General features: G+C 42.9%; 1 protein-coding gene across 1 annotated transcript in view; it reads right to left on the reverse strand.

The window, feature by feature from the left end:
- Window positions 1-10,691, reverse strand: part of FAT3 (FAT atypical cadherin 3) — a 285,051-nt gene that overhangs the window by 38,708 nt on the left and 235,652 nt on the right. Inside the window, exons 20-21 of the mRNA XM_029285492.1 lie at window positions 3,528-3,662; window positions 834-991 (exon numbers count right to left, since the gene is read on the reverse strand). Of these exons, the coding sequence (XP_029141325.1) occupies window positions 834-991; window positions 3,528-3,662 (293 nt within the window). The remainder of the gene's footprint in view (window positions 1-833; window positions 992-3,527; window positions 3,663-10,691) is intronic.

Consider the following 10,691-nt stretch of genomic DNA (forward strand, 5'->3'; position numbering starts at 1 on the left):
TACTACTACTACTACTACTACTACTACTACTACTACTACTACTACTACTACTACTACTTTTTTTCTGTGCTGTTGTAACTGTCACTAAACAAATGGTTGCAAATAGATTACCTACCAAACTGGATTATTTGTCCCTTTAACTCAGCATAGGCTACTGGGGAGTTCTATTAATTTACCTCAGGGGTCCCCAACCTATGGGCAGCAACCCGGTACTGGGCCGTGGCCTGTTGACTACTGGGCTGCGGGAATGACTGCGGGAATTTATTACACAAATCGGCCTCCAATGAGATCCTAGTGCTGCTATTAGCATGAAGGATAGTTTGGGGTTGCGAAAGGAAAGAAAAAGGCAAGAAATCTGGCCATCTCATGCTTCTCCAAAAGTAAGATGGACTTTTTCATCGGGAAGAATAAAAGCCAAACTTCAATTTTTGCTTTATTCACTACATCCTACGTCCATTAGAAGAAAAAGCCCAAATCTATCTGTAGCAAAATCTATGGCAAGAATTCTTCCAAATCTGTAGTCTTGGCAGATATTGCTAGTGAGGCACAAAATAAGTTACTCTGTCTTTTTTACTCATCCTGGAGTTTATTTTAATAAAAAAAATATAATTCACAGAAACAAGACATTTCCATTATGGTGGCTAAAACTGTGGTTTCTTTCTTTATCACTCTCAAAACTGAAAAGGCTGGATCTTTCTTGCTGAAACAAGAACATTTCCAATTGAGCCTAAAGAGAGAGAAACATATAACATCCCCCCCCAAAAAAAACCCCAACCCCCCTCCCCAAACAACCAATCCAACCTGGGGGAAAAGATAAAACTGATTTTAATTACCTTCAGAATTATACAGGGATTTGCTCTGGTGTACATTATAATTCCGTTGCTTTGCAGAGTCCGCAGACGGAGACCCAATTTGAATTCCTCGTTCTTGCTATTTTCAGAAACCCGGTATTTGATGTAACTATTCCCAGCAAAGCTCAGAGAAGTGTGTCCTGAAATAACCATTTAGAAAACAGGTTACGGTATTTTATTTTGTGCCTTCTGAAACCAAACACTGGAGATTATCCAATCCTCTACCCCAGGGTCTCCCAACCTTTTCTATACCCCGCACCCCTGGAATGCTTCTGATATATTCTCGCACCCCTCCCAAAAGTTCGAAATAACGGCAACGAATTATGCATATACATTATAATTTTGAAAACCCAAGTTTTTGTGCCCCGTGGAATAGCGTCTTGCACCCCTAGGGGATGCAAGCACCCTCGGTTGGGAACTCCTGCTCTACACCAAGGTGGGGAAAAAAAGTTAATTAAGTGGGATGCTTGGTTAACAAGGCTGATAAGGAAGAATCTTAAAAAAACAAACCACAACTTTGACAGTTTAAAAACCTGTCCCTGTAGTATGCATGCCCTATGCTGATGAAGATTAATGCACTAATAAAGCAGGATCTGTTCTTTCTTGGTCTGTGCATAAAGCAATATTGATCTGTCTGTAGTGAATGAACAAGACCACAATTAAAATATTGAGGTGCACCCGGAGGCTCCAGCTAGTTCAGAATGCGGCCGCGCGGGGGATCCTGGGGGCCTCTAGATACTCCCATGTAACACCTCTCCTGCGCGAGCTGCACTGGCTGCCTGTGGCCTTCCGGGTGCACTTCAAGGTGTTAGTAACAACCTTTAAAGCGCTCCGTGGCAATGGACCTAGGTATTTGCAAGACCGCCTCCTACCAAACACCCTCCTGCTCCCACAGAGAGGGCCTCCTTAGGGTGCCGTCGGCCAGACAATGCCAGCTGGCGACCCCCAGGGGGAGAGCCTTCTCTGTGGCAGCTCCTGCCCTCTGGAATGACCTACCCCCCGACCTACGTACAGTTGCGGACCTGCGCCTTTTTCGCCGAGCCCTGAAGGCCCATCTATTCCGTGCGGCCGGCCTGGTGCAGTTTGATTATGTTTTAGTGGGGGTTTTGTATGGGGTATTTTTAGAGCAGGCCTGTTATTTCATTTGATTTTAGACAGAAATTTGTGTATATTTATCATGGTTTTTATTATCGCCTGTTCACCGCCCTGAGTCCCGTAAGGGAGATAGGGCGGTATATAAATTCAATAAATAATAATAAGTAGGGCAGGGTGGAGTTTTTTTGGTATACATCATTATTGTTATTTTTATCATAACGACAAAAGAATGTTCGACCCCAAGCTCCACCCTTGTTGATATGCTTGTGACATTGTGATGCACATCAAAATCAACAGGGCTTTTCACTGCAGCACACAGAATGGGACAACTCACTACAGCCAACTCATTGCAGCCAACTTGCCATGGCCAACCCGCCGCAGGACAGTTCAACAAATACAAAAGTTGAATCAATTTTGACAGAACTGTGGTCAATAGAAATAAAATAAAGTCAATCCAGAAATACAAGAGTTACAACAATTTCCAAGAAATTGTTGGTTACCAATAATAAAAGTACCAGAATAAAAACAATACAGCGTTGAATTTTCCTGTAGAGAGTAGTCCCGTGGCGAGTTGTCTTAGATGTGCAACACACTGTGACTCTTCACCCTTCACTCCTGTAGGATAACATTGTGGTAGTCTAGCAAAACTTGTGACCTATTAAACCAGGCACAGATTGTAGCCCACATCCAAAACTTCCCTAACACAACTGGGTTTTGCCGTTCCAAATAATAAGGAAGTTGGGATATTTTGAGAAGTCTTTTGTAAGACATTGAGAGTCCTTATCCAAAGACTATGATTTTAGAGTTACTTTTATTGACTTTGTTGTAAATTGTCTAGAATTTCTGTACAAAATAGATGGCCATATAAGTCTTTTAGATTGGGGTCTCCAAACTTGGCAACTTTAAGTCTTGGTAGATCTCAACTCCCAGAATTCCCCAGCCAGCAGGGCTGACTGAGGAATTCTGAGAGTTGAAGTCCACAAGTCTTAACGTTCCGCAGCTATTGGCTGGTCCAGCACACTTAACGTTGCCAAATTTGGAGACCCCATTTTTGAAACATAATGGGTCATTATGGTGGAATGTAGTCTGGATTCCCAATAGGGAGAGGCTGCATTCCACAGGGCAAAGAAACAATGAAGTTTAAAAAGTCTGGTTGGGAAAAAGAGAGTTAAAATTGTCCTCTCTAGCAATTCTCTGAGTATATATTTAATTATGCAAGTAGTTGCTTTAGTTTGGCAAGAGTGATGTAAGACCCCCAAAAACTAAGAAAGACACGTTGAGTTATTTCTGAGCCGTTTCCTCGACAGAAATCTTCCCAAATGAAAACAACTACTTACATCATTAAAGATATACTCTAAGAACTGCTAGGGAGGAGCTGTCTTAACTCTCTCCCAACCAAATTGTCTAAACTTCATTGTCTCTTGGTTCTCTGGAATGCAGCTCCTGCCTCCTGGGAATCCAGACTACATTCCACCACAGTCTTTCGGAGACGTTGAACTCAAGAGGGTTTAAGAAGAAAAGACTGACAGGACTTAAAGATCTGACCAAGAAGATACAGCAGCAGCAGAGCAAATTGTGTACCTGAACATTCTCCAAGTTTTCCAGGTGGACACTGACAGATGAACAGTCTCTGGTTGATTTCGTAGCCTACACACTGCATATCCCCTGGGCAAGGCTTTTCTGTGCAAGGATCATTAGAGCCTGGACACAATCCTCCTGTTTTATACACGAGAAGGTAAGAAACAGACTCACTTTATCCACATTCAAAGTAAGATATTCTTAACGTCAATTAACCTTTCTCTTACATGATCCTCAGGCCAGACAAAATTGTAGTTTGGTTCCTCTGACGACACGAACAGTCTCTAAAGGCAAAAAGGCTGGAACAGTGGAAAAGCTATAAAATGATTGCTTCCCTCTCCACGAACATTCATCTTAGCAGATTCAATACAAGTTGAACCTGAAATCTAAGCTGCTTTAGAGATCCCACAGCAGGAAAACATACAAGAAGCAAGCAACACGCTATTGAAATGCGATTAAAATAACAGAACCTGAATCTGAATAAAAGAACCGATAAATATTTAAATAAAAGAGGAAGAGCCTGAAAATATAGCTAGAGCCTGTAAAATTGAATGAAAAATGCCAGGCAAATAAGTTAATAATAATAAAAAAAACGTTGGGTGAATTGACAATTACAACAGTACTGTGATATGTCTAATTTACTTTGGCCATGTCATGCATGCAAGTCTATTGGAGAAGTCAACGATGCTAGGAATGAACAAGGAAGGTGAAGGTCTCACAATAGAACAGAATAACAGAGTTGAAAGGGACCTTGGAGGTCTTCTAGTCCAACCCCCTGCTCAAGCAGGAGACCCAATAACATTCCAGACAAATGGCAGTCCAATCTCTTCTTAAAAGTCTCCAGTGATGGAGCACCCCCAACTTCTGGAGGCAGGTTGTTCCACTGATTAATTGTTCTCACTGTTAGAAAATTTCTCCTTACTTGCAGGTTGCTTCTCTCCTTGATTAATTTATTCCACTCGATTAGTGGAACAAGAAGGGGCAAGCAAAGAACACGCTGGCTGGATAACATCAAAACTGATTCAAAGGTGAATATCTAACAACTGAAAGAAGCTGTGCTTGACAAGGTAGCATGGAGAGCACTTGCCTAAAAGGCGCCAAGAGTAGGACATGACTGAACGGTTAAAACAACAAACAACAACACAGAACTGGGAACTCTCTGCCTAATCCAGTGGTTCTCAACCTTTTTAATGCCGCGACCCCAAACCGGTCGTAAGTCAAGAACTAAACCGGTCGTAAGTCGAGGACTAAACCGGTCATACGTCGAGGACTACCCAACCGGTCGTAAGTCGAGGACTTTCCCTGCCCGGGAGCGCCGCACATGCGTGGTTCCTCCCCCTGTGCCGGCTGAGGCGTAGCTGACAAGCGGCAGAGACGGAGCAGGCCGACCACCAGCTGGCCCAGCCCAAGGGAGGTAAGGCACCCGCCGGAAAAGGGGGGAAAAAATGGCGGACAGCCTTGCTTGGCGATCCCCGTGAAATGGTCGATCGACCCCAAATGGGGTCGCGACCCATAGGTTGAGAACCGCTGACCTAATCTAAGAAGTTGGCTATAACTGGAAAAAGGTCTCCAAAGAAAAATAAAACTAAAGTGGTGGCTGGTTAATGTGGGAATTGCCTTCAGATTTCTGGCTCGGAAGAACCACATGACCCTTAGCTTTCTACTGTTACAATTCTAGGTTGGTGTAAACACTGCACATCCCAATGCACACCTCACAATTTAGACCCAACTCAGAAATCTGACCTTGGTGCTCTTATTTCCCTCTCTTCAGACCTATACATTCCTTTCCTCTTATTTTCCCTTCCTCCCCTTCCATTTCAATTGAGTAGAATGTCTTTATTATTTTTACAAATAACTCAAGGCGGTGAACATATCCAACACACCTCTTTTTTTCCCCCCCACAACAACAACTCTAGGAAAAAAAAATCATAATAAGAGCTAAAATCGGACAAGCGGCCCAGACTAAAATAATCCAGTAAACAACAAAAATCTACAAACCAAACCAGAGGCCTTAAACAAATCATAAACATCACACCCCCCCGCCAGGCCTGGGACCAAAGCCGTTTCATTAATTTGCAAAATTGTATTTATTTCCCCGGAAAGTCAAGCTACAACAGATCAATATGCTGAGCATGTGCAGCTCAAATGGAGATTGTGCTGTTCTCATTCATTTTGATCAAAATTAAGTAAAAATGAGAAACAGCATGTATATATGAGTTGGTCAAGAAAGAGTACAATAGTTTTTAAACTTTTTGACCATCCAAGCTGAATGCAGTCATTTGCTCCTTGCTATGAGTTGAACAAGCAATTTGCCTGATAAACTCCTATATGTGGGTTCATTAGAGTGGGTCACAATTAGGGTTAAAGTCAAGGACAGGCACAAAACATATAAGTAGAAGAGAATATTTCCAGCTCAGGGTTGGCAGGCCTGTCAAACTGCCGGCCCATGGGCCGGATGCGTCACGCCGGAACCGCACCCACCCCATTGCCAGCAATGGGGAAAAAGTCACGATACGTCATGAGACATCATGTGACGTCGCGAGTTTGACATGCCTAAACTATAGGGTGCCTGGAACTCTCTGATCTTGGTTGTTTTCTTGCAGATGTATGTTTCAATACCAAACCGGGTAACATCAACCCCACATTATATAATATAGCCACATATAAAGTCTTGTGCAATACAACACAAGGGAAATTTTATCCTGGTGTATTTATTTATTTGATTGTTTTATCCCACCTTTATTAGTAACTCAGGGTGGCAAACATACCTAATACGTCCTCCTCCTATTCTCCCCACAGTAACGACCCTGGGAGGTGGGTTGGATTGAGACAGAATACTTGACTCAAAGTCAAGCTTTCATAACTAAGGCAGAACTAATCTCACACTTCCTGGTCTCTAGGCCAGCATCTTAACTACTACACCAGTGATGGCAAACCTTTTAGAGACCGAGTGTCCAAACTGCAACCCAAAACCCACTTATGCATCGTCGGGTGCCGGGTGGGTGTGGCCCATTGGGTGGGTGTGGCCCATTGGGTGGGCGTGGCTGCGGTGGTAACAGCAGACTGGGTGGGACTAAAAAGTTCAATCAATCAATTCCAACTTTGCAAGATCTTTTTTTTCCCCAGGAGAAGTTGAAATTGACTGATTGATTGAACCTTTTTTTTTTTGTACACGACGGCGGAGGCCTAAAGCGAAAAGGTTTTATAAAATCCAGCTGAAGGCCTAGGACTGGGGCGACGGCGCGCGTGCCCACAGAGAGGGCTCTGAGTGCCGCCTCTGGCACCCGTGCCATAGGTTTGCCACCATTGTACCACACCAAACTGTCTCTCAAGTTATATAACTGGATCAGGGAGACCAAAGTTCATCTTTGCCTCCAGAAGTTGTGGGTGCTCCATCACTGGAGGTTTTTAAGAAGAGATTGGACAACCATTTGTCTGAAATGGTATAGGGTTTCCTGCTTGAGCAGGGGGTTGGACTAGAAGACCTCCAAGGTCCCTTCCTACTCTATTATTTTGTATTATGTATTCTGTATTTCAGTTTATGCTCCTGGTGATATAGCATTTACTCTGTTTCAATGTCTGTTGCCCAGGATCAGCAATGAATTATCTATCTTGGAGTCTTACAAGGATGAAGAGGAAAAATGTGAGGCCTGGGTCCTCAGAACACCTGTAAAAATTGCCACCAAGCTACAATTTTTAATGCTACAAGAAACGAATATCTTTTAGTACATATGGAGTCATAGCAAAAAGTGTAATTAGCTTACATTTAAATTAAAGCAAATTTAGTGTCTGCTCTGAGCCTCTCACCTTGTATCCTAATAGCACATGTTTGCGGTATGCTGCGAAAGGGCCAAGTATGATCTGAAACCCTTATTTTAGGGGAGCTAAAAGCAAACTTGAGAATTAAAAACATTTGCAAATGGGATCCATATCACTGTATATAACTGAATGGGTTAGGATAAGGGAAGGATAATGAACAGACCTCAACTATACATCAGTGGCTGTTATTTTCTTTAGTGGAAAGTTCATAGCAATAACATTTAGATTTATATAGTGCCATGCAACTCTCTCTAAGCAGTTTACAGAGTCAGCCTATTGCCCCCAACAATCTAGGCCCTCATTTTACCGACCTCAGAAGGATGGAAGGCTGAGTCAACCTTGAAACCCGCCCCCCCCGAGTCAAACTCCAGACTGTGGGCAGAGTTAGCCTGCAATACTGCATTCTAACCGCTGTGCCACAACGGCTCTGGATATCATCACCATAATATTCTGAAATGTAAAGTAAGCTGAATTACTATTCATGTAGATTTTCTTGGAAAAAATAAAGGACAGACCTGAAAAAGGAGACATATCTGAAAGAGGTTCGTAAGAATTTTGTTTAAAAAAAAGTGTTTATAACTTTGTTTTACTAAGAACAAGGCTTTACAAAAAGGCACGTTCTAATAAAATATCTAGAATCAAGGAGTATATGTAAATTTATTTTAAACGGACAATTTGATGGCAATTCTTGAAGGCAAGGAACTCGGGGGAAATGAATGCATGCGAAGGCCAACCTCTACCCATGTCTTGCTTGTGAATCTCCCAGGTGAATTCGCAGATTTAAGTGCAAATTAAGAAAGAGGGAGAAAATTCCCAGAATAACCGATGTATTTGCATCTGTCAACTTGCATCAAGAACAGGGTGAACGTTAAGAGGAAAAAGGAAATAGTAGGCACATAAAAGCACCATGAGTGCTGTTGTACTGCTATTTTACACTATGGCTCACACTCATAGGAAACTTATAATTAGTCTTCAGAAGGTCCTCCTCCATGTCTCTCTGCAATTAACATGGCTAGTCAAGAACCCTTTGAGCAGAGGCCTCCTGACTTTGGCAGTGCCCACTGGGGAGATTAGAATAGAGCTAAGTGTTGGATTTCATTTGGACTGTTTTCAAGGCAAATTGGTTTAATTTATACTGCCAGGACTAATATTTATTTTACCACTCTTACAAGCCACCAGACAGAACTGAAAACGTTTCTTGGATGAGAAGTGAAATGTTTTCAAAGAAAAAACAAAAACCAAGGAAGTCCAGATGCTTTTGGAAAAGCACCTTTGGGACAACCATGACTTGGAGGATATAGAATAGAATAGAACAGAATAGAATAGAATAGAATAGAATAGAATAGAGCTGGAAGGGACCTTGGAGGTCTTCTAGTCCAGCCCTCTGCTCAAGCAGGAGAACCTATACCATTTCAGATAAGTGACTGTCTAGAGCAACGGTAGGCCACCTTGGCTCTTTTATGACTCGTGGACTTCAACTCCCAGAATTCCTGAGCCAGCCATGCTGAGGGGAAAGGGAAAGGTTTCCAAGCTGAGCCATGCTGGCTCAGGAATTCTGGGAGTTGAAGTCCATGAGTCATAAAAGAGCCAAGGTTGCCTACCCCTGATCTAGCCTCTTCGTAAAAGCCTCCAGTGATGGAGCGCCCACGATTTCTGGAGGTAATCTGTTCCACTGGTTAATTGTCCTCACTGTCAGGAAGTTTCTCCTTAATTCCAGGTTGCTTCTCTCTTTGATCAGTTTCCAACCATTGTTTCTTGTCCTGCCATCTGGTGCTTTGGACAATAATTTGACCCTCTCTTCTTTGTGGCAGCCCACCAAAGACATGAGTCCGATCAGTTTAGAAAATGTCATCTTATGGGACCTCAGAAGCATGTCTTTTCCATTAACACTCCTACTTTCGGAAACAACATTCCCTCAAGGTCTGAGTGGCCCTGCCTCAGTTGTCCTTTAGGAAAACCAGAAAAACGGGTACTTCCCGCAGGCCCTGGTCTGCCTGTGTGTATATAAGAGCATTCTGCTTTGGTAATATATCCCAGAGAGATACATACAGTTAGTCCTTGTTTAATCAGCACAATTGGGACTTGCAACTTGATCGTCGAGCAAAGAAGTTGCTAAGTGAAACTGTCATTGTGCTTATGATCTTACTATAGCTTTCCTTTGCAAGTAGTCCTCGGTTTAAAACAGTTTGTTTAGCGCAGTGGTTCTCAACCTGTGGGTCGGGACCCCATTTGGGGTCGAACGACCATTTCACGGGGGTCACCAAGCAAGGCTGTCCGCCATTTTTTTGTCCGCCATTTTTTCCCCTTTTCCGGCGGGTGCCTTACCTCCCCTGGGCTGGGCCAGCTGGTGGTCGGCCTGCTCCATCTCTGCCGCTTGCCAGCTATGCCTCGGCCAGCGCAGGGGGTGGAACCACGCATGCGCAGCGCTCCCGGGCAAGGAAAGTCCTCGACTTACGACCGGTTTAGTCCTCGACTTACGACCGGTTTAGTCCTCGACTTACGACCGGTTGGGGTTGCGGCATTAAAAAGGTTGAGAACCACTGGTTTAGCGAATATTCGAAGTTACAATGGCACTGAAAGTGACTTACGACTTGTTTAGCAACTGTTCGTAGTTGCAGCAATGATGAGAAAGCAATTTATGAACAGTCCTCACATATATGACCTTTGCAGGTCTGTACTGTAAAATGGAAGGTGGGGGGATTCACATAAGAACAGCTACATAGGAATATCAAGTAAAGTCTCTGAATGAAACTCCCGTTGGGGCTTTCATGAACAATTCCATGCTTATGGAAGCAATTTGCAAATGTATCATTTATTTTTTTGGGGGGAGGGATTTCCCAATTTAATCAATAAGAGCTTGATTATTTTCCACCTGAGCAGTAAACAAAACCAACCCTGTTTAGCTTTTTGAGATCAGATCAGTTTGGTGCTACCATTTGATGGGTGTAGAAATCTAAAAACCAGTCAATAAATACATTTTAGCCTCATTATCAAGATTGTTTTCTCCCTTGCAAATATTATCAACCACAGTGGATAAACATGACGGAGTCAATCCATATTCTCACCATGTGTTTCTGAAATAAGCTCAGAGAATTAAGCAGCAGGGTTATAATGTATTCGCTCCCAAAACCAACAGTAAATAGTTAAAACAGTCTCTTTAGAAATTTCTGATTATCCATCTGATTCTGCCGACACGTTTCACGTATCACGATATCATACGAAGGCTGCATACTGATCTGTATGCACGGGATATTTGTTTTCAGAGCACAATTAAATTTTATGTCACGTCAGGAAATAATTCTCAACAAGTGCCTGACAGAGAGACAAGTTAGGAGGACCAAAAAAAAA

Source organism: Protobothrops mucrosquamatus, unplaced genomic scaffold, assembly GCF_001527695.2.
Source record: "Protobothrops mucrosquamatus isolate PMUCROS unplaced genomic scaffold, P.Mucros_1.0 scaffold1771, whole genome shotgun sequence".
NCBI classification, from domain to species: Eukaryota; Metazoa; Chordata; class Lepidosauria; order Squamata; family Viperidae; genus Protobothrops; species Protobothrops mucrosquamatus.